General features: G+C 34.8%; 1 protein-coding gene across 5 annotated transcripts in view; it reads right to left on the bottom strand.

Moving 5' to 3' along the window:
- The window catches only part of ACAP2 (ArfGAP with coiled-coil, ankyrin repeat and PH domains 2), a 149905-nt gene that overhangs the window by 3786 nt on the left and 121118 nt on the right, over positions 1–25001 (bottom strand). For 2 of the 5 annotated variants that reach the window (XM_046002023.1, XM_046002024.1), the window contains 10 exons: positions 17368–17576; positions 16962–17031; positions 15432–15523; positions 13482–13666; positions 12970–13074; positions 12480–12572; positions 10873–11060; positions 10371–10480; positions 8047–8157; positions 5565–5626 (listed from right to left, as the gene is read on the bottom strand). In XM_046002023.1, coding sequence (XP_045857979.1) covers positions 5565–5626; positions 8047–8157; positions 10371–10480; positions 10873–11060; positions 12480–12572; positions 12970–13074; positions 13482–13666; positions 15432–15523; positions 16962–17031; positions 17368–17576 — 1225 coding nt within the window. Of the gene's footprint in view, positions 1–161; positions 5627–8046; positions 8158–10370; positions 10481–10872; positions 11061–12479; positions 12573–12969; positions 13075–13481; positions 13667–15431; positions 15524–16961; positions 17032–17367; positions 17577–25001 lie in introns of all 5 variants that reach the window. The other 3 variants (XM_046002026.1, XM_046002027.1, XR_006818007.1) reach the window with 2 other exon arrangements.

The raw sequence follows: 25001 nt of genomic DNA, 5'->3' as shown, positions 1-25001 counted from the left end.
TAAAATGTATATAATGAAAGTATTAATAAACATTCATTTTTTATGGCTAGCAATTACAATTAGTCATATTCAAATTTTGCTCAAATGAACATTTTTGGAAGAAAAAAGACTAACATATATAAATGCTGGAAAAGCATATAGTGAAAGAAAAAAAGCTATACCTGAAAAAAGCACCTCAGATGCAGCCATAGAGGAAAGCTCAGAGTTAGAAAAGAGCAAAGATGCAAGTATTTTAAAGCAATGTAAAGAAATACATTTATTTACGCAGAAATTAAAGTCATTCTAAATGAGGTATAGTAAACAAGGCATTCTTTAAATAAGTATTTCCCTTGATCAAGGCCAAAAGAAAAGACCAATAACAAACACTAATGCTTCTGATGGATGCAAGTTATTAATAAGACAAACTGATAATCAGGTGAGGAAAAAGTCTATTTTAATATTATCTTTTAGTTAAACGGCATTTTAATTTAAATAGCATGTGAAAAAGAAATTCTTTACTCAAACTTGAATGCTGAACTAAAATTAATGCACTTAATCCACTGCTTACTGAGCTTATAAAATAATAAAGCCTAGAAAATTACTATATAAAGTCAGTTTCACATTTAGTCAGAAGTTTTTTGTTTACTGTAGGTCATATGAGCAAGAGTGCTATGACAAAACAGGAACAGATACCAAAGATGTCTGTTAAATTAGAGTAATACACATATGTATATACATACAAATATGCTTGTAGAGAAGATTATAGATACTGATACTATATCAGACCGAATACTGCTTTTCTTGCCCTCATAAGAAACTAAATATATGAATCCGTAAAGATTAATTCCTCAGATAAAGCATTTGTATAAAGTAAAATCTTATTTTCAAGATGAATCTTTCATCATGAATACTGCCTGTTAAACATTAGCTTTACGCAGCTTAGCATAGTTGTTTTCAAAATTTAAACCATCAAATACTGCTTTAAATGATTACTGCTGCAACAGGGTTTTATAATTATTTCCCCTAAGATATCTTGCATCCATCTTATTACAAACTCATTGCTACAGCTGTTAATAGTGCAGTAAGTTTTGTCAGCTTTTAATAAGCGAGATTTTTGAGGCAATAGGTGTCATATCAAAAGCTAGAGAATCGGAAAAAAAAGTTGGGGGAGGGGAATAAAGATCTAGTAAAAAGGTCTAACAGCATAACCCAAAATTTTCAATAAAAAAATTTTAATACTTTTAATATTTAGTCACATTTAGTATTTAGTCTATGTAAAAAGCAAGTTATTAAAATCTCTATATGACCTGAATCAGTCAGTCTACTTTAAAAAGAAGAAATACAGTAAGAAGAAAATTTTAATAGGTTGGCTAAGAGTAGCATCTAACTCATATTATGTTATTAAAACAATAAAAATAAAATTTGATATACTAGAACAACTGTTAGGACAATCCAATTACACCCATGATTTCTTAAAAGTTAAACTCTCACATTTAAAGACAAACTACAAATCTCTTATTCCCATTTTTAGCCATTCTAAAAGATATAAAATAAACTGAGAAGAGATCGACATTTAAAATCAATTAACAAACCATACAAAATATTTAAAAATTCTTATCTTAGATGTTGAATTAAAATATTTAAAATATTTATTGTAAACATTAGAAATATTTTTAAAATACTATTTAAACTTGAGAGTCTGGAATTTTACTTTCCAAGGAAGTGTAAAGTGCAGATTATAATACAAAAATAACACACTGATTTTACCATTCAACACCAGAAGTAACTTAAAAGGCACACATTATACATTCAAGAAGAAATAGGAAGAATCTAGCAGACGCTAATGCCAAATAGTTTACAGATAGCACCAGATGAGCATTCTTAAGTATTACAACAGTACAATGGCAATATATGGCTTCTACTATTAGCAATGCATATTCTGTATAACAAACTGTAGGGTTTTTTTTTCTTTTTGTGGTTTTCCAGCTTTTGTTCTTAAATCACCTAGTACCTATTATACAAGTACGTTTTAGTAGAACCATTGTACCATGCAAAACAAATTATAAGATCTTTTATTCACTGAATTAAATGCTTCCTTGAAGGAAAGTGTTGGTGCTACACTAATCATTGGTTTCACGAATACATTTTAAGAGTTAATACAATACAAAAGGAAGTCTCACCTTCACACACACATAAAACTTCCTGTTAACGTTCAGGTTCTAACAAAACATTAATTAATGGACTATCAATAAAATACCTTTCTTAGGTCTCAAAATGTATTATCAAAAAGCAAACATTACAATAACAATAGTGACTAAGATATTTAATATCATTAACATAAATTGAACTTCAATGTGATTCTTTAAAATTTAAGTATAATTTTAATCATTAAGAATTTTTCCCAAGGCAAATATAACTTGTCTACACTACAATACATAAACAATAACCCAGAATATGCTGCCATGGAAAGTTCACAGAAGTACATTTAACAGTTTATTATAAATGGTAAGCAACTAATCACCCAGTATTTGTAATGCTACGTTATATCCTTCAAATTACTTAATCACATTGTATTTCTATTCCAATAGTTAACTTTTCTATATGCCCAGATAGTTCTGAGTTTTTAAAATGTGCACTGCTATATGTCTACGGATAGTTTAAAATAGTTTTTGATTTTTGGTATTCAGAATATCCATTGCAACAGCAATTATGATGATCCAAGATTTTCTTAATTTTGCTCTTAAAATGCACTCCCCTCAAAGAGATGGCAGCACATGACACCCCACCTTCGGGTGATCAGTATATGATCCCACCCTTTCTGGGTTGATTACAGCTTCCTTTGAAAACTGATCAGTGATCAACCATTGACAGCAACCTAGTCACATAACCAGTAGTGGTTCTGTAAAGCAAGAACTTTCAGCTGGCTGAGAAACTCTGCCAACAATCAAGAGGAGTCATAGAGCCAGACACCGTGGGAACCACCAAAGTGGTTTCCAACAACTGAGAGCAGGGCATGGTATTTCACTCACTCACCCAGTCCTCTTAAGAGCTGTAGGAACTGATAAAGAGGGATACATCCTCCCTTCAGGAAATGTGTGCTACTATAGCGCCTTGCAAAAAAACAGGGAGTTTCAGGGTTGTAGATAAAAGGTTCAGAAGTGGGGTTTCTCAGAAATAAGTCCATGATTTCCAAAGATTATATCTGAGACTTTTAAGTGATAGGGCTCTTCATTATCAAAGATTGAAAATACCTGCATTTTAAAATTACCCACAATTCTGAGGTATTGCTAGGGAACAAAAAAAAGGATCTAGATAAAGCAATCAACCAAAATTAATGAGAGAAAAAGAGCAGTGACAAGTAGAGGGAAAGAAAGACCTACTGCCTGAGCATACATTTCTGCTCTCCAAAGATTCATGAAGGAAAAGAAAAGTAGCCAGAGAGCAACTGCTGTGCCATTTTACCACAATATCTGTGTAAGTATATAAAATTGTTCTGCTTTACATGAGACCCCATAAATGCATTAAAAATCTATTATCAAGATTATCCTCTCATTTTATTCTGCAGATACACCATCTCCAGAATTCTGATCTATTTTTAACCCCTAAACTAAAATTTGAGTGACAGAAAAAAAAATTTTTTTTAAGTGAGGCTTTTTTGTTCAAATTTTCAGTCAAATAAATTGGAAAAATTCATTTTTCTACTGAGGAAAGGAAAGTGTTTACTCATAAATTTATACATAAAATGACAGTGAAAGAGACATTTGAGCATTCCTAAATGGTGGCAGCAGAAGCAATTTCGGTGGAACTAGAAGCCACAATATGGAGGCCCTGTCCTTTCAAGCTTCCCAACTCCAAAGGAAAATGGACCACTGACCTTATGACTAATCAGTTGGGTGTAACTTCATTAGCAAATAGCTTAAGGAAAGAACGGCTGACCAAACATTTAAGTTTAAAATTTCAGGAATAAGAATTATTTAACTTAAAATCCTTAAGTTCACTCTTAACCTCACAAATATCAGGTCATATTCTTTGAATAATTTTTATTTTTAAAGTGCTTAAACACAAAGGCCTCAAAAATGGCCTAGTAATACTCTCACTTAAGTATATTCTGTTACAAAATTATAACTTATTTAAAATCTAACATTCAAGTTTAAAACAAATGGGTGAAATTCAGAATTAACGCTGACACTTCACCCTTAATCAGCACTCTTATATCTTGGTATACCATGAGTCAGTAGTATTGTTTGATCCATAGGATTAAAATGGGACACCCTAGATTAGAAGCATCTAGCTGAAGTGTCTCTAGTCTCAAAGTTCTTACTTGTTCCCTCTTAAACCAGACCAACAATAAGTAGTAGATATAGTCCTCTGAGAAAAGAATGACCCCATATTTATATTAATTATATATTAATCTAGTTAAAGTAAAAGTTAATGGCTAAAGCTAGCATAAAATACTGAAATTTCAAAACATATTTAAACAGGAAGAATAGATATTATAAGCCCCTTTAAAAATAATATATTAATATTCATTTTTAAAAAATCAAATATATTTATTAAAACTAATATTCTCAATTATTTTGGTCATGAATTCCTGGAATTTTTTACTAATATGTATATGAATTTCAAACAAACAAATTAGTAATTCATATACTCAAATTCATGAGACTGGAGATCCAATTATTAATCTTTTCTTTGTGACAATGTCTAATTAGGATGTGTTCATCAAAAAAAGGAATCTGATTAGCAACATTCTTCCTTTTCCTGACTTCTTGACGCAAAGGTGAAAATTACTCAAAATGAGACGTGAGTTGATCCTGAGTTGAGGTTTCTCTAACAAGCTACTCTGCCATCAGGTTCATGAAATACTGTTCTAAATACTTACGTACATTTATCCAAAAGATACCGTATGATTGCTGGGGGCAAAGCTGCGATAAAGTGAAACCTTTTCTTTATACCTTTTAAACTAACTCCATTTTCTTTATGAACTTATTAAACCACTAGTAAATTTTATTTTTAAACCTACAACTTATTTTTAGATCAGATTACGGAACTCCTCATTCAGTGAACTTTTCCTAGGTATTTTCCATACTGCCTTTTTATATGCCAAACACATGGTGATTTGTTTTTTTCCCTGAACACAATTTATAGAAATTCCCTGAATAACAAAAAGAAAACAACTCTGTTATATTCACTTGACAGCTAAAGAGAATTCCAAAATGAAAATGACTATTGTGCTGCTGTAAGGGTACAAAGATAGGTTATCATTCCATTCGCATCACTGGAATGTATATGGAAGACATCTGTACAGCAGTAAAGAAGTCAGCAGCCAAAGTTGAACACAGCGAGTAAATGTGTACTGTAGTAGGAATAGTTACGGAGTTTTAAAGGCTCAGGAGTTAGCCACTCCCAAGAATTCAGTAGGTACAATACATAACAACTCACAATTTACAAGTAAGTTATATAAAATACTCTAGGGTATTAAGTCAGTTTGCTAAAGAACTATGAATCTTCCAATTGTAAACTAATAAATTCCTGTATGCATTTCTTATACTGCATTTCAGTATGGTTATTAGTAGAATATTGACCTGGCTGTCCATAAAGTCCTTCTGATTCCCGCATCTCTTCATTCATTCTTGCTAAACGTAACCTAAAATTAAAGGAAAGGATTTTTAGATGAAGTTATGTAATATAGATATTCATAAACTAGTAAATTATATAAGCAGACAAAAACATACACTAATATCATTTTTTCTTCCATTCCCCAGTATTTGTCACTAAAATAGATGGAGGTTTAGTTTTAGCTTTCTTCATACAATTCTCATGAGAGAAGACAAGAAAAGATTTATTTTTCACAACCCCAAGATCAAGAGTCACATGCTCTACTGACTGAGTTAGCTAGGCACCCTGACAATAGCAGCTTCCTAACTAGTACATTTCAGCTCTGTTTAAGCAGGATCCTTGCAGCACCGCCAGTAGCTTACTTCCTCCAGACTCTGGAGACTCCCTGGCTTCCACAGCAACCTGCCACACTTACACTGCCAAATGCTGGGAAGTGTTGCTTCTATGGTATGGAATGTTGTATTATACTATATAAGTTCATTCTGGTTCATCCTGAGGTGAGGCAGTTCAAGACATATAAATAGCATGTGTTATGTCTAAATAGTGGAAATACATTTTGATGTATTAAATGACTGTAGGCTGCGAAGATTTTCCCAAGGTTTCTATTTGGTTATACATTCTTTTTTGGGTTATTCATCCTGGCAGCAGGAAGACATACAGCATTGGATTAAGAAGACACGAATTTCCTCCCATTTTCTTACTAACTTCAAGCAACATTTTGAGAAAGGCAAATGTTGCCTTTGGTGTACCTCTCCCACTTTGTACTATTTATACTATTTGCCTGTGCTTTGGACCAACAATACTCACTGCCAAATGAGAGCTCTATCACCGTCTACTGACATGCGCACTCTGGCATCTGCGGCATCTGCCGTGAGCTTTCCCTCTCTTCAGAATATTACCATTCCATTCTCTTCTATTGCTTCACAACCATTGTGTGAGTTAATAGCACTGTAAGTCCTCTTTGATATTTGGACTTTTCAGAGAGGACACTTATTTTCAAAAATTAAGTGAGACTGAAGTCCTCACACAAAGTAAAATGAGAAAATTTAGACAATTTGGGAACAGATATTTTTGAAAAGGGACTTTTTTTTTTAAGATTTATTTATTTATTGGAAAAAGAGACCAAGTATGGGGAGGGGGAGGCACAGAGAGAAGCTTTATCGGACTCCCCACTGAGCTTGGAGTCCAATGTGGGGCTTGATCTCATGACCCTGAGATCATGACCTGAGCCAAAAACAAGGGTCAGATGCTTAACCAACTGTGCCACCTAGGGGCCCCAAAAGGGGCTATTATTAAAAGAATTTCTTTCTCTTATACTATCCCTATCTTTTCTTTATTTAATAACTTACCTTTATCTAATGGTGAATCTATAATGTTTTAAAAGTTCTAAATTTTCCTACAACAGCCTCCAAAATTACAATAACCTCTCCAGTGAGGAAAGAACACTGAGTGCAGAGAAAGCATGTTTTACTGTGTGTCTTAATTCAGCAGGGGCCGGGAGGAGCGATATATGATAACTCAAGAATTCTCAGTGGCAGCTCAGTTGTTTAAGGCAGTCAGGGGAGTCTCTCTTTGTAAGTGACTGAGATTCAGTAATGTGAATGAAACTACCTCTACCCATATAACGGGATCATCAATTCACTCAAACCAGAACAGAATGAGTAGGTGACTTTATACAACGTATTTCCTACATAATAATAAAGTGCAGGTGACAACCACATTTCTAGGTTCAGTGTAAACAAACAACTTTGATCTAAGATGCAAATCAAATTAAGATCTCAAAACTCTTTAACAGATCATATTCATTCGTATTCAAACATTAAAAACAAGTATTTTTATCTTAAAATAGAATATTCGTGTGAATAGTTCCTTAAAAAAATAAGCACAAACAGATCCTAAGTATCACTGTCCAAAAGCAATGCAGCTGCAATGTGACATCAACACAGCTGTCCCCCCTACTTACAATCCTCGAACTCTTGAGGGAGAATAAATGTAGATTCCTGAGTAGAATAACTGCCTGTTACTACCAATCCACCCCCGACCTTAGTACTGCAGTGAGAATTAAAGATCCATTTTAGAGAAGCCACTGGTTTTGTGTTCTTACTGGTCAGGCAGTATAAAAGAAGTGGCTAAGAACATGGGTTTTGGAGCCAAGTTTCTTAATTCCAAATCCCCACTCCACCCGTCATCAGTTTCTTAAATTATGCGTGGCATGGCTTCCTTATAAAATGAGGCTAATAACAATAGTATCTTCCTCATAGGGTCGTTGTGAGAACCATATAAGTTCACGTGTGTAAAGTGCTTAATATGTTTAATGTGTCTAGAGAGGTTCATGGCACAGAGTAAACAATCAAGTTTACAGTTCATACCTATGCATGAAACTATGTTAAAACTCTGTACAAGTAACACACTGGATGAGAAATAATCAAGTGGAAAGAAAACACTTACAAAGTCACTATATCAGCATTGGCTGCTTCCACAGCGATAGTCAAAGGGTCTTTCCCTTCTTCATCAGTGGCATGCTGATTGGCACCTCGTTTTAGAAATAAACATACCTGCCTGTTTAAGAAAAGAGCATTTTTGAGACATTGCAAATAAGAAGAAAAAATAGTATTCACCTTAAAAAAATAAAAAACACTACCTAAAGAAATAACATTTTCATTAGGAAATTCTTGACTCATTCTACACCTATTAATTGAACACTGGCTCTAATAATAAAAATTCACCATCATCAGCATTTTACAAATATCTAGATGTTTTTACATTTAACTTGTAGCATGACGGGATGTATAAATTATGGTCCCTACCCTCAAATAATATCAGAAAAAGATGTACACATATATCCATAAATTTAAAACAGAAATCACTCAAGGTCAAATCAGTCAAGGCAATGTTAACACCATACCAATGATAATTCAACAGCAAAGAGTGGAAGGTAATCCTCCCACTGGACTCTACAAATATTCATAACTTGAAGAAATTAACAAAAATGAAAAAAATACGATAGGAATAGTAAATGAGTCTATTAAGTAAAATGCGAAGAGTGGCTGTTTAAGAAAAAAAATATAGAATACGGGGCGCTTGGGTGGCTCAATCGTTACGCGTCTGCCTTCGGCTCGGGTCATGATACCAGGGTCCTGGGATCAAGTCCCGCATTGGACTCCCTGCTCAGTGGGGAAGCCTGCTTGTATTCCCTTTCTCTAATGAATAAATAAAATCTCAAAAAAAAAAAAAATACAAAAATAGGGACACCTGGGTGGCTCAGTTGGTTAAGCGTCTGCCTTCGGCTCAGGTCATGATCCCAGAGTCCTGGGATCGAGTCCCACATCGGGCTCCTTGCTCAGTGGGGAGCCTGCTTCTCTCGTTGCCTCTGCCTGCCACTCTCCCTGCTTGTGTGTTCTCTCTCTCTCTCTCTCTCTGACAAATAAATAAATAAATAAAATCTTTAAAAAAAAACAAAAATAAATATGAACATTTTTAAGTATACAAAAGTTTTTATGATGAAGTTATTGAATTCAGTTTCTGCTGTCTAAGTTATGATAAAAATAAAAAATGCTTAAAAAAATAGATGTTTTAAATCAAGTAAAAAAAGAACAGCATCTTGATTCTTGGGTACTAAGAATAGGATAGCTGAGATATTTTATTTTATTTTTAAAATTTATTTATTTTTATTTATTAGAGACAAAGTGAGAGCGAGAGAGATCACATAGGGAGAGGGAGAAGCAGACTTCCAGCTAAGTAGGGACCCTGATGTGGGACTCGATCCCAGGACTCCGAGATCATGACCCAAACTGAAGGCAGATGCTCAATTGCCTGAGCCACCCAGGTGCCCCCTGAGATATTTTATTTAAAAACAATCACCTATGACACAAACTTTTCATTTAAGGTCAATATTTCTACTTCATTTGTACCTTCTATTAGAAAATCCATTTTCGTGCCTTTAGTGTTCTGTGAGCCTAATTATTGCTTCAGACACCTCAACGGCAATAGCACAGACTAAGAATTTACTTTAAAATTAGACTTAGGGGTGCCTGGGTGGCTCAGTGGGTTGGGCCGCTGCCTTCGGCTCAGGTCATGATCTCGGGGTCCTGGGATCGAGTCCCACATCGGGCTCTCTGCTCTCTGCTCGGCAGGGAGCCTGCTTCCCTCTCTCTTTCTCTCTGCCTGCCTCTCTGCCTACTTGTGATCTCTCTCTCTCTCTCTCTCGCTGTCAAATAAATAAATAAATAAAATCTTAAAAAAAAAAAGTTTAAAATTAGACTTTAGCTACCCTGTGGGAAAACTCAAATGTACAAAATTACAAAACTCCCCCCAAAGGCATGTGCTTTGCACAAAATGTATGTGAACATGCATTTATACAAATACAGACTTAGCTACTGACAAAAGCACCATAATTTCAGTAACAGTTCTAAATACTAAAACTGATCTATATAAACAGCAAGTAAAGTTCAAAAAAGGCTTTGCAACCATCTTATCTGAAAAGTAAGTAATGTAGCTTTTTTCTGCATGAGATTTTTAAAATCTGAAACTCTATCATGACAACAGAAGTCATAGGAAAGTATCATTTTATAAACTCTGGTCTTCACCTGAGAACAAACAAAATATATCATATTTTTTATATATAATATTTATATTAATTATAATATATTAAATATATTTCTATATGAATATGTACATATAATATATACACATATTATATATAACAAGCAATATACTATTCAAAATAATTTTTCAAATAAAATCGACTTAAATATGTAAGCACGACAGTTTACCCTGTGTGTCCCAAGACAGTGGCATGGTGCAGTGGGCCCCGCCCCTGCACATCTCTCTGGTTCACGTTAGCACCATTCTGTAGGAGAAACTCACAGGTCACCAAAGAACCCTTGAAGGAAAACAGAAGATAACAATGTACAAAAAGCAAACAATAATATGTTTCTATTAAAAACAGGTATTTACTCTGATAGCCTTTATGTTTCCTTTCCCCCAAAGAAAAAACCCCAGTAAAAGAAAAATGATCAATTATATTATTTTCTTCCCAAGAAGGACTTCAATAGGAATTCAACTTGCAGTTTGTGATCTAGCAAAAGACACTACGTTCATCACCAGAATTCTCTTCCATTGAGAAAAAAAATGAATTTACATAACCAAAGTGATGCTCAGAAATCACTACCAGCTTCTACTTTACAACCCATCTCTTAAAGCAAAGAATAATGTTAAAGCTATGTTCACAATGAATTATAATTTTTTATGTTTTTACAATGCATTAATTCATACCCCTAATACGGCCTGAATAAGTGGTGTTGCTTTATTTTCCTCTGAATTAGCCCAGTTCACATCTGCACCATGAGCCAAAGCCTCAGCCATTTTAGGAAGATTTTTTTCATATGAAGCCCTATAAAGCTGGAGTCCGGGGTTAAAATGTTTAGAGTCGAGAAACACAGAAGAATCTTGCCTTTCTCCCTCTGAAAAGCAAACACAAATACATCAATAAAAATGAGCAGGGCGGGCGAGAATGATTTCTCGTTTCTGAGGTACGGGGTTTCAGTTGTGTAAGAGGAAGAGAGCTCTGTGGCTGGATCGTGGTGACAGCAGCACGAGAGTCAATGGCACACAACTGTCCATTTAAAAATGGCGAAGATGGTAAATTTTATGTTATGTATATCTTATCACAATTTAAAAAATAAAAATGAACTCTTACAACGTGCTACAATGTAAAAGATGTAAAAGAAACCACTAATTTGGGGCGCCTGGGTGGCTCAGTGGGTTAAAGCCTCTGCCTTCAGCTCAGGTCATGATCCCAGAGTCCTGGGATGGAGCCCCATATTGGGCTCTCAGCTCAGCAGGGAGCCTGCTTCCTCCTCTCTCTCTGCCTGCCTCTCTGCCTACTTGTGATCTGTCAAGTAAATAAATAACATCTTAAAAAAAAAAAAGAAAGAAACCACTAATTCAACAAAATGAGTGAATGGGAGAGTTTCACAAAACCATGTTATTTCCAACAGACTGATCACTCCTCAAACAGTCAAACATCTTCTCGTATAAAGACGTCGATAGATATGCTAGATATTTGTGATCCTGCCAGGATTCAATGGGAGGTTAGTTACTCTGTACTAGATTAAAATTAGGTATATTCCTATATGACTGGATTTATGGACTCACAAGAGCTGGTAAAAAAATTCCTAAAGAATTTTACTACTAGACCAAGCCTTACTTTATTCCTAGGATGGTCCAGCACCACCAGAATTTATAGTACAAGCAATTCAAGTAATTCAAAAAAATGCTCACTACCCTGGGTATTCTGCAAGATCAAAATCATGGAAATCAAGGAGAGAATATAGGAAGAAAGCACAGGTCAGGAGAAAAATACAATGCATAGAGAGTTGCTCATCTCTTTCTCCTGATAAAACAGCCATAAAAAAGATAAAGAGTAATAAGACATAGTTCATGTGGATTAAAAAGTATCCTTAGTGACTGACTAGGCATTTTTAGGATGTATCATGAGGCTCAGAAGAATATATACCTAGAAGACAACTTCCAAATATGAGAAGAAATAGCTCCTTTCTCATTTAACAACACCTTCTAAAAGGCTAACCACTTTCTTTTTTTTTTTTAATATTTTATTTATTTATTTGACAGAGAGAGATCACAGGTAGATAGAGAGGCAGGCAGAGAGAGAGAGAGGGAAGCAGGCTCCCTGCTGAGCAGAGAGCCCAATGCGGAACTCGATCCCAGGACCCTGAGATCATGACCTGAGCCGAAGGCAGCGGCTCAACCCACTGAGGCTAACCACTTTCTTTAGAAATTATTTAACCAAGACTAAACACAAAGCACATGCATTTTTCGGCAAGCAATACCAACTGACATTGAATTTCACCAAAACTCACCAGTCTCATATAAACTATTGGCAGACACTGTGGAGGGTAAAGATTCTCTTCCATCATCAGAGCTCTGCTGGATTCCACTATCATTACTTTTGACTGTTTTAAAGAAAAATCAGCTAGTGATTAAAGTTCAAGCCATTCAGAAAACAATCTACCACAAACAACAAGGTTTTAAAATGAGCTCAGATACGTCAACATGAACTTAACCACCATCACAATACATTTAACACAATTTTAATCCTTTCGAAGATTTAGCTTATCAAAATATGAATCAATCACAAAGCCTGAAAATAAACTCTTCAGAGTCACAACACATCTCAATACCATAACACATCTCATATCCATAATACGTCAGGCATGGTGAAGAGCTTAATTTATTATATGACTGCAAGTAATGTATAATTCTGAGACAATGGGTAACATCTAGAGAATGGCCACACCGCACAATGACCACTGGCACAGACTTGGAATGCTCCACAAGAGTAGTACTTACTACTACGTAGTTTTGAAGAAGTATCAAAGTAGGAGAAGAGTGAATCTAGCTCATCAGGACAGAACAGAGACTCCCGCCTGGCCTCGTCGCTATTTACAGCAACCACTGGGGACATGCAAGTTAGCAAAGCACAAAGCAGGCCATAAGAAGGGAAAAGGGCAGGAAAAAAACGTTACTGGGAAAGACTTAGGAGGAAAAAATAGGAAGGAGATTAGGTGGTTAATCAGATATTTAGGGCTTGTTGCCATGATAGATTTATAATTCCCATCTCCCCTTGCCTTTTAAGCAGTTTTATTCCTTAGAATATACACATTACCTAGAAATGTGAATTACCAGATGTTATTTAATTTTAACTGTTTTAAAGCCATAGAAATCCAATTTTTCCTTAAACTATGTAGAAGGAAACAAGTTTTTGGCATTCAAATAATCTACAATGGCTACTAATTCAGAAATTAAGAATGTGACTTCAGTTTAAGAAAATATTTCTATACATAACAGGTAAGCTATAATACCTGAACTTTGGGGAGGTACTCTGACTTGGTCACTGGGCCCAAGTTTAGAAATGCTCAGCCTCTTCTCTTCAGAACTTTTGGAGACAGTCTTTTTTTCCTGCTCAGGAGGTGATGATGACATAGAATATTTATCCACAAATTTCCTCTCCACGTATTTTGCTTTGATATATGCCTCTTTCTCCTGTCTGGTATATATAAAAATGTCATGATGTTCTGCTTCATCTCTTAATATGGCTAATACTGAAAAGAAGCCATTACATACCAAATATTTCCCAAAAAGTCACTAAATGTATTACTGGTTAAAACTAAATTTGTGATATTATGCAACATATTTCCCTTCTAAATATTTAATAAACTAGGATCTCATGTTCAAATAAAATACAAGTAATAAACTAATTGAAAAATCACAAGTATTAACATGGCACTCTCTTACTCTCTTAATTTCTGGGCTCATTCATTTCTACACATATTCCCTTGTGTTTTTTACAAAATGGAAAACATTACCAAGGAAACTATAAAAATTTATAGAAATTAACTTTAATTTCATTTTACTTCAATAGACAACATCAAAGATCTACTATCACTATTGTTCAGTCATAATTTTTCCTAAGACAACTACTTTAAAGCAACATAGCAGTTCTAATTAAAGGGAAAGAAAAAATGTCACATTTTAAACTTTTCTGATACAATCAGAAAATGCCCAGTCTATTCTATACTTTGTCTTATTTATATCCTTTCAAAATAGTTAAATCTTTGGTTAAAATAGAAAAAATATTTCAAGGTCTGAAATAATTTGGCCATGCATTAGCAAATAATCTCACGTAAGTGATAATAGTTCAGACAGCAATAACTTTAAAATAATATTGATTATAATTAATAATAATAATATTATTATTTTAGGGGCACCTGGGTGGCTGAGTCAGTTAAACATCTGCCTTTGGCTCAGGTCATGATCCTGGGGTTCTGAGATTCAGGCCAGTGTCGGACTTCCTGTTCAGCAGGGAGCCTGCTTTTCCCTCTCCCTCTGCCCTTCCTCCCTGCTTGTGCCTGCACTCTCTCTCAAATGAATAAATCTTTAAATAGGATTATGGCACACTGGATTATGGCAAAAAAAAATTTTAATGTTAAAAATAAAGAATCATAAAAACTAAAAGCAACATCAAAAATTAAAAACAAATTATGTACCTTGATGGCACTCCTAGCCACTTCATTCAATGAGCCTCCATATACAGAATTGAAAGTATAATTTCAAACACAGCACTTAAGTATTCTCCCCTACACGAAGTTACCCTTTTCACCTTTAATTCTTTAACATCATAATGCCTTGTACCCAGTATATGATTAATAGATATATATACATATATAGATATAGATACATTTTTTTTTTAATGAGAGAGAGAGAACATGACCTTGGTGGGGAGGGGGTCCAAGTAAGAGGAAGAGAATCTTAAGCAAACTCCATGACTAGTGCAGAGCCATAGGCAGGGCTAGATCCCTGACCCCCAAGACCACGACCTGAGCTGAAATCAAGAGTTGGACACTCAACCAACTAAGCCACCCAGGTGCCCCTTAACAGATATTTATTGAACAAAGTCAAACAATGTGAAACTATTCATTCATTGTTGATAACAGAAACTTGATCCTGAGAAACATTAATAAACAGATTTCTCTTAATAAAGACCAATAACAGAATTGATCTACTTTAACTGCTAAGGGCTTTTATATTCTATGTAGAGACTTATAATATTTAAGATTCTCATCTGAAGCCCACAGTTGATTATCTAATCAATAAAAAATAATTATCTAAGACTTACCCAAGAAAGAGATAGCCATATTTTAACAGTCTCTTCTAAACAGTCTGTCTCAATATTACATATCGATTGTAGTGAAATAAAATCATAGCTATATTCTTGCTTATGAAAAAAAGCATGGAGACAACTGAAATAGTACCTTTGCCCCGGTTGTGGTTTCTTTATTCCCATTTTTTCCACTTTAGCTTCATAAACTCGATTTATAACATCATTTCCCAATTCACACATAAGCTGTTTTGGCAGGAAAATTAAAAATTAAGCTACAATTCCTAAAAATACTATAAAAGTCCTTAAAACAAGTATAATTAACTCGTTCCTTTTGCATATCCTGCCAATGCTCATCCCACAAAGATATTTAAAGTTAAAACAAATTAAGACAAGGACTAAGAGCAATATCATCATTTTTGCCATTAACAGAATTTCTCCCCCTGGAAGACCACCACTCTTACAAGAAAGAGTTTCTCCTGACTCACCTTCCCTCAACTATGACTAGTACAAGCTGCATGTTATTCACAATGCTTGGTAAATTAAATGAAAAAAGGCCAAACAAGTTAAGTTTAAAAATATAAATAAACTATTTTCTCCTTACATATTATATATAAGAATTTCAAAAACAAAATACATATTATATATAAGAATTTCAAAAATAAAATACCTTGTTTAAAACTTGCGGTTATATATTATATAATGTACCAGACAACTGTGTTTCAACCAAATTTTAAAACTGAATCTATTAAGTTTATAGCTATAAAACTGATGTCAAAAAATTAGGTTTCTATCTCTCATCCCCCACTCTCTTCTTTTGAACTCATAACAGTTCATAGAAACTATCTTAATAGGGCTCTACCGTAGGAGCCAATTTATCACTTTCATCCAGATATTTACATAGTAACTCCACAAAGCAAATGTTTTACTCTACATAATTGAGAAGATTACCAGTTTATCTATGGGTTGAAATAAAAATATAAGTACATTAAGAACACAATTTCACATAGAAATAAATGCAGAGTATATTATAATCTTTAAACTAATATATATATATTTTATATATTATATATATATAAAATATATATATATATTTTATGGTAAACTAAATGGTGGGAATTAAAAAGAATATATTATTAAACAATATGAGTTTTATTTATCAGAAACCTAATTGTGGTCTAAATGATTTATGACATTTTCATAGATACAAATTTGTGCACAAGGCTTCATCCTTACACAAGATGAAAGGATGTCTTAGTTTAATGCCTACTAGATTTAGAAATCTAAATCTACAAATGGTCCTATGCTTAAAGGGCCCAATGATAACAACATGCTATACCAATCCACTCTGGAGCACACTAATATCTCTGTTATACTTTTAACAAATAAAAGATTAAAATTAAGGCACAGAATTAAAGGTTTTTTTGAGAAAACATAAAAATGTAGGAAAACAGTTTTCCTTAAAAGGTGAAGTGACTTGCAATTAAAAGTGCTATATAAACTTAGCAATTTAAAAACCCAATAACAAAAATACCAGAGTTGCCAGAATAGCCTCAGATGTGTTCCAATAAAATTTAGTTTATTGTTCGCATTGAGACACTTGTACATTTTATAAATCAAGATTCTAAAATCCTGATCTTTTATGTGGAAATGTAAACTATTTTTAAACAAGAATGTATTTTACCTTTAAAAGTTCAGGCTCCCAGGTGTCTAAAGTTAAAGATCGTACTTTTGAAAAATGAACTCCAAGACTCCTAGAGGGAAAAAAGACTATATTAATATATAAAGTTATCAAGTCTTTATTTGCATATTATTCAAATTATTTCTCTTTTAATGGAACATAGTTGCTAACACAGCCCTCAACGTGTATGTAAATAAGGAGGGCTCTTTTGGCTAATAATAAATAGTAAAACAAAGTCCTCTAAGGCACTCCACAAAGAAGAATTTTATTCACGGTACAAAAGTTACAAAGATATAAATGGCAGTCACATTAAGGCAAGTGGAAAAGGTCCTGTAACCAATGGGACATGATAATTTACTATGTTTATTTATCCCAAAGAAGTCTGCCACCCTAATACAGGCCTACCTACCGGTGAATTCCAGAACACTCAATACACAGGGTGATGCCCAGGTTGATGCTGGCCCACCGTGGATCTGCCAGACCACAGTCACAACAGCTGGCATTGCCAGGAATACACTGGACTCGCTGCAGTGCACTTTCTCCTTTCAATAATTTATCTTTTGACTCATTTCCAGAATCTAGGCTTCCTGTGGATGGAGATGATTTCTTATCCAGCTTCTAAAAGAATAAAGAATTATTTGTCTAAAAGAAAAAAAAAAAAGACTGCAATACTATGTTACACATTACCTGCTCCAAACAAAAGCTTCCAATCAATAAACTGAAGGCTTATGATGGGCCTACTAAGCCAGGCACTGTTCTAGGCATTACAGGTAAGGATAAAAAGGTATAGGTTCCTCCATCAATTGGCATTTAGCCTTGTCAGAAGAAACATAAATGTTGGAAATGATATCTATATTTATGTAAATAAATATATATTTACATTTAATTTATATTTAATATAAATATGTATACATATAATAAATGCATAATGAACACATGTATAAGATATGAGGGTGGAGAGAAAGGGAAACACTTGTTTAATAAGCAATATCAAGACACATGAAATAAACATGAGACTATTAAGACTTAAGAATAAAATTAATATTATTATTTTATACCAAGTTTTTCCAAAGTATTCAATGAACTGCAAGCAAATTGTTTTGATTACTGCAGTGAATAACTAGAAATGGTATGGCTTTTTACTAAAGAATAAATCAACTACATAATTATAATTATATTCCCAGCAAGACAAGTGAGAGACTAAGGAGGGAGAAGAAAGCACTAGTGTGAGATGCCAGAGCCTGAGTAGGGGCAGTAGGCAGGAAAAAAGGATGTTCGTTACATACAGGGGGACTGATCATATAAGTAAACATGTTAAAAATGAAAGGGAGCCATTCATTTATATGGAAAGGGAGAGAATTAAAACAAACCCTGTTGTGTGTGCTTATAACTGGAGATACAAGAGACACACTAATGGTTTTCAATATAAACAGATACATAAAGATATGTAAACATGTCTATGTATAAATGCATACATATATTCCTTTATTGGTTTTTAAAAGCTATTCACCAGCAAAAGGAACTAGGGCTCTTTGGAAAAACTGCTCATCTTAGCACTGATGCAGAGAAAGTGCAAGATGAACCCAGAACATCTCATCATGCTAGAAAGTAAGGAGGAACTCAGATTGATGGGAACATGTCAAAAGGATACAGAAGCCAGGGTTCCACTGGCCACATTTGGGTCAAATTTTTTTTTTAAGAATTTATTTATTTATTTGAGAGAGAGAGAGCACACAAGCATGTGGGGGGGAGGGAGGCAGAGGGAAATGGAAGCCCAATGTGGCACTCGATCCCAGGACCCTGGGATCCTGGGATCATGACCTGAGCCAGAGGCAGATGCTTAACTGACTAAGCCACCCAGGTGCCCAAACCTGGGTCAATTTGAACAGCAACACAAACAATGATAGTAATGGATTATAACACATTGAATAAAATAGTGGTGTATACTGACATAATTAAGTAACATTTAAAGCTTGATGAGGAACAGAATATTTACATAGTCTCAAAGTACCTCTCCTACAAAATACTTATTATCTACAAAGGAACTATTATAGTACAAAAGTCTAGCAAACACCACCTTCATCAAGCAATCAAAGTTAATATCACCAATAATGAGACAAATCAAAGTTATGTGCTACCTGAGTATGCACTGAGAAGAACACAGCATCATTGATACAACATACCTGCCAAAGATGCATAACCTTGCGAGTAAAGATCAAACTCACAATGAAGGACATTTCATAAAATAACTCATTAGCTTCAAAACTATCAAGGTCAAGAAAGTCAAAGTAAGACTGAGGGACTATTCCTGAGGGAAGGAAACTAAGGAGGCGTGACATTTCATGTTACCTGTGCTTTTGGACTGGATCTTACAGCTCTAAAGCATATTACTGGGACAACTGTGAAACTTAAAGATGTTTGGGAACTAAACTGTAGCCATATATCAATGCTCATTTCCTGATTATGATGGCAGCACCATGGTTTTATGAGAGAAATGTCTCAGAGTGTGGTAAGTAACACTTAAATTAAGTCGGGCATCATGTTAGAAACTTACCCTGAAACAGTTTGTGGTGGCGGGGGCAGTTATTTGTACAATACTTGGAACTTGTCTGTAAATTTGATATGATTCAAAATTTTAAAAAACTGTTTTACCAGAATATGTTCAGTAATGTGAATTACCTTGTAAGCAATTATCAGGAAGAAGATGTCAATATAATAAAGGAATCTTGTTGGGTCATTCCCAGTTTATAGAAACTAATGTTTTTGCACCAAATTAAAGAAGCTGAAAGCAAAGTATACTACACAGCAGAACCTGGGCTAGTTGCCTCCAGGAATGAAGGAATAAATATGACACTCATTCCTTCCATTCTTTTTGGCTCATTTTGGCTATATGCTCGGATTCAAAAGTGTGCACTGCATTCATTCTCTCTGATCTTTATGTGTTTTGCCTTTGTCACCATAACTGAATAGCCTCAACCCTTCCATACCCTTCCATTATGCTATCTTCACCAATTTTTAAAGTTAAGTCCTATTATGCTGTAGTATTCCTTTATTACTAATTTAACTCTTCTAGTATTTTTACTGAGACTCTAAAATTCCTGCAACTATTCTAGTTACAAACTCACACAGTTTTTCAGGACAGCCCTATCCCTATTTTTTCTGTAATCCCTATTATTTCTAGTGTATGATTTTTCATAACAGGTATTTCAGCAATGCTACCAGCTTCTTCATCAAGATGATCTGGATACAAATGTAATTTTGTTCCCTCACAAAACCTTGTTAAAAACCAGAAAAAAATTATTAGAAGGCATTATCCTGAGCTTTTATTGGACAAAGCTATGATAAATAATCTGAACAGGATGTGAGGGCGATCTGGCTGCGACATCTGTCACCCCATTGATCGCCAGGGTTGATTCGGCTGATCTGGCTGGCTAGGCGGGTGTCCCCTTCCTCCCTCACCGCTCCATGTGCGTCCCTCCCGAAGCTGCGCGCTCGGTCGAAGAGGACGACCTTCCCCGATAGAGGAGAGGACCGTTCTTCGGTCAAGGGTATACGAGTAGCTGCGCTCCCCTGCTAGAACCTCCAAACAAGCTCTCAAGGTTCATAAATAATCTGAACATAAAAAAAAAATACTGATGTTGAACATCTTTTCATGTATATGTTGGCCATCTGTATGTCTTCTTTGGAAAAATGTCTATTCAGGTCCTCTGCCCATTTTTAATCAGATTATTTGTGGGGGGGGGGGTTAGTGTTGAGTTCTTTAAGTTCTTTATATCTTTTAGATCTTCACCCCTTATTGGATATATCTTTTACAAATAGCTTCTCTCATTCAGCAGATTGCTTTTCTATCTTTTTGATGATTTCCTTCACTGTGCAAAAGCTTTTCATTTTACTGTAGTCCCAGTAGTTACTGCTTTTCTTCTCCTTGCCTTAGGAGATATATCTAGAAAAATGTTACTGTGGCCAATGTCAAAGATATTGTTGCTTATGTTCTCTTAGGAGTTTAATAATTTCAGGTATTACATTTAGATACTTAATCCATTTTGAATTTATTTATGTGTGTGGTGTTAGAAAGTGGTCCAGTTTCTTTCTTTTTGCATGTGCTGTCCAGTTTTCCCAATACCATTTATTGAAGAGACTGTCTTTTCCCCATTGTGTATGCTTGCCTCCTTTGTCATAGATTAACTGACCACAGAAGTGTAGGTTTATCTCTGGGGCTCTGTATTCTGTTCCATTGATGTGTCTATTTTTGTGCCAGTACCATTCAACTTTGTAGTGTATCTTCAAAGGTGGAATTGTGATACCTGCAGCTTTGTTCTTCTTTCACAAGATTGCTTTGGCTATTCAGGATCTTTTATGGTTCCATACAAATTTTAGCACTATTTGTTCTAGTTCCATGAAAAATGCTATTGGCATTTTGACAGGGATTATACAAATTTGTAGATTGCTTTGGGTACTATGAACATTTTAACAATATTAATTCTTCTAATCCATGAGCATGGAAATATCTTTCCTTTTATCTGACTTCTCTTCAATTTCTATCATCAGTATTTTATAGCTTTCAGAGTAGAGGGCCTTCTTGGTTAAGCTTATTCCTGAGTATTTTATTCTTTTTGGTACAATTGTAAATGGAATTTTGAGAATTTTCTCAATTTCTCTTTCTGCTACTTCACTGTTAGTGTACAGAAATGCAACTAATTTCTGGGTACTTTTTATCCTCCAATTTTACTAAATTCATCTATTACTTCTAGTAGTTTTTTGGTGACATCTTTAGGGCTTTCTATGTATAATATCACATCATCTGCAAAGAGTAACAGTTTAACTTTTTCCTCACCAATACGGATGCCTCATCAGGGAAATGAAAATCAAAACCACAATGAGGTATCACCTTACACCTGTCAGAATGGCTAAAATAAAAAAGACAAGAAATAACAAGTGTTGGTAAAGATGTGGAGAAAAAAGACTGCTTGTGTATGGTCAGTGGGAATGTAAACTGGTGTAGCCACTCTGAAAAACAGTATGGAGGTTCCTCAAAAAATTAAAAATAGAAATACTATATGACTAATAATTCCACTACTGGCTAGTTACCCCAAAGAAATAAAAACGTTAATTCAAGAAGATATATGGAGCCCTGTTTACCGCAGTATTATTTACAACAGCCAAGATATGGAAGCACTGGGGGGAATGGGCAAAATGGGAAAGGGAGTGGTAGATAAAGGCTTCCAATTCTGGAATGAGTAACTCACAGAGATAAAAGGTATAGCACAGATAATACAGTTAATGGTATTGTAGTAATACCGTATGGTGAATATGGCGAGCACAGGGATAATGCATAGAGTTGCTGAATCACTGTGTTCTATACCTGAAACTAATACAACACTGTGTGTCAACTATACTCAAATAATTTTGTAAAAATGAGTAATTACTGTAATTAATTGGGACCTACTGTACCTACAAAAATCCATGAGTTTATAACAATAACCAAAAAATTAGGTATCTGTCCCCCTTGAGGTAGCTAATAAGGTAACCAAATGTGGTGATTAAAAGAAAAAATCAAGCGCTTTATTACAGTAACTAAACAGCTCCAGCTGATAAACAAAAGCTATATTTAATGTAAGATTCAAGTTAATCAATATAGATGGGATGACAGAATTAGAGAACCAGCATTTTGCAATTCCTAATGAAATCACAAATTCATCTGTAAAACCATTAGATGAATGGTTGAAGAGGGATTAGATCTTACGGGATCAAAGTAACACAAAATAGAGTTCCTATACAAAGTAACAAAGCAGACTGGGAAAAGGGGAGAAAATGTAACTTTACAGTGGAGGAATCATACTGTCATCTTTCTAATCCAATGTGGCCACTTCATCTTCACACAGAAGCCTTACAGCATTAGCAATGAATGACTGGATAACCAATGAATGACTGTTGCAACGTGAAGTATACATACCACCTATGATGGAACTGTATCAGTTGAAATTCTATAGGATAACTAACCTTACCTTTTCAGTAAGTCATTGTCATTAAAAGAAGGTCTTGCTCTAGACTGAAAGACTTGAGAGACATAACAACCAGATGCAATGCCCAGTCATACACAATATGCTACTTTATAAATAGGTGGCAGAAGTCATTTTTAGGACAACTGGGGACTCCTGAATATAGACTGGGTAATAGATGATATTAAAAAATTACTATTACAGGGCGCCTGGGTGGCTCAGTAGGTTAAAGCCTTTGCCTTCAGCTCAGGTCATGATCTGAGGGTCCTGGGATCGAGCCCCGCATAGGGCTCTCTGCTCAGCGGGGAGCCTGCTTCCTCCTCTCTGCCTGCTTCTCTGCCTACTTGTGATCTCTGTCTGTCAAATAAATAAATAAAATCTTTAAAAAAAATTACTATTAGGCATGAAATGAGATGATGACTATAATCTACTTAGAAAGCTCTTGTGGGGTTTTTTTAGTGTTTTTTTTTTTTTAAGACATTTACCCACAAAAATAAAGAAAACAGAAAAGCAAATAACAGCAACAAAATTTTGAAAGCTGCATGATGGTTCGATGAATAGTAACTAAGTGTACCAAGACCAAATCTTACTATGGAAGTAAGTAAAAATCTGAGTTCATGGATTTACATTACATGATACTCAAAGGGCTCAAGGATTTATACCAGTTAGCCGTAGAAGTGGGAACCAAAGTGGGAGAAATGACTGTGGAAAGAACAGGTAGATCCCAAAGTGCTTTCCCCAATTCCATGCCTTTTTGGGACTGCTTCCACACATAAACACAAATAACCAGAATTTTATTTTATACTCTGAGGAAGTAAAACAGGATCTGTGGATAGGATTTACCTGAAAGTGGAAGGCAGAAGATTAAATGAACATATACACATTGAATACTGAGATCCCTAGCAACTAGTTCCCAGCAGACCCTTACCCCTCTGCAGGAGACTGACATCGAGACTTCTCTGGAAATCATACCAGCTTAAAAAGATTCCAAAGAACCTAACTCTCTGGTTGTTCCTCAACAAATTTTCCAGACTTCAGAGAGAGACATAGTCAACAAAGTCCTAACTATGATCTTAACAGTGTCCAAACAGGTTTTTAGTCCTTAACTCGTAATCAGAACAGATTACCAGATAGCCAAGAAAAACCTCTTGACTCAACAGTTCTCAGCATTGCCTGTATATGGTAATCACCCAGGAAGCTTTTCAAAATATTGATTCCTGGGGGACGCCTAGGTGGCTCAGCGGGTTAAGCCTCTGCCTTCAGCTCGGGTCATGATCTCAAGGCCCTAGGATAGAGCCCCACATTGGGCTCTCTGCTCAGCAGGGAGCCTGCTTCCCCTCTCTGCCTCTCTGACTACTTGTGATCTCTCTCTGTCAAATAAATAAATAAAATCTTAAATATATAGATAGATAGATAGATTGACTGATTGATTCCTGGATCCTAACTACATTTAATTACTCTAGGGTAGGACCTATGTATTGGGATTTTTTTTTAAATCCCTGTATTATCATCACAGGCAGCCAAGTTTAAAAACCATAGCTCTAACACTGTATCCATGAAGAAAGAACAGGTTTACATGTATAAACATTCAGCAAACAAAAAGAAACTCCTGGAAATTTAATATGTGTTAACAAAACTAAAGTATTTAATAGAAGGTTTGGGAGATTAACTGAGAAAATCTCAGAAAAAGCAGAACAAAAACACATAAAAAATTTAAAAATCATAAAATCAGCCCAGAAATTCCAGAAAAAGAAAACAGGAAAACTGGAGAGGAGCAATACAAAAAAAGGTCAGTAATAAGAAAGACTCCAACAGCAATGCTGAAACTAAACAATGCTGTTAAATTCTTAGGAATAATTATTTCCAATCTAAAAACTCCAACCCAACCAAACTATCACAAATGTGAGGATAAAGACATTTTCAAACATGCACAGACTCACAAATGCCTCATTTTCAAGAAGTTACTAGAGGAATTATTAAGTTCCATTTCTTAAAACTTACTACTGGCCTTGCTCAAAAGTCTGTAAAATCACTGGGAAGCTGA

This window comes from Meles meles, chromosome 4 (assembly GCF_922984935.1).
Source record: "Meles meles chromosome 4, mMelMel3.1 paternal haplotype, whole genome shotgun sequence".
Lineage (NCBI taxonomy): Eukaryota > Metazoa > Chordata > Mammalia > Carnivora > Mustelidae > Meles > Meles meles.
The sequence above is the reverse complement of the archived record's forward strand: the minus strand, read 5'-3'. Positions and strand labels throughout refer to the sequence as shown.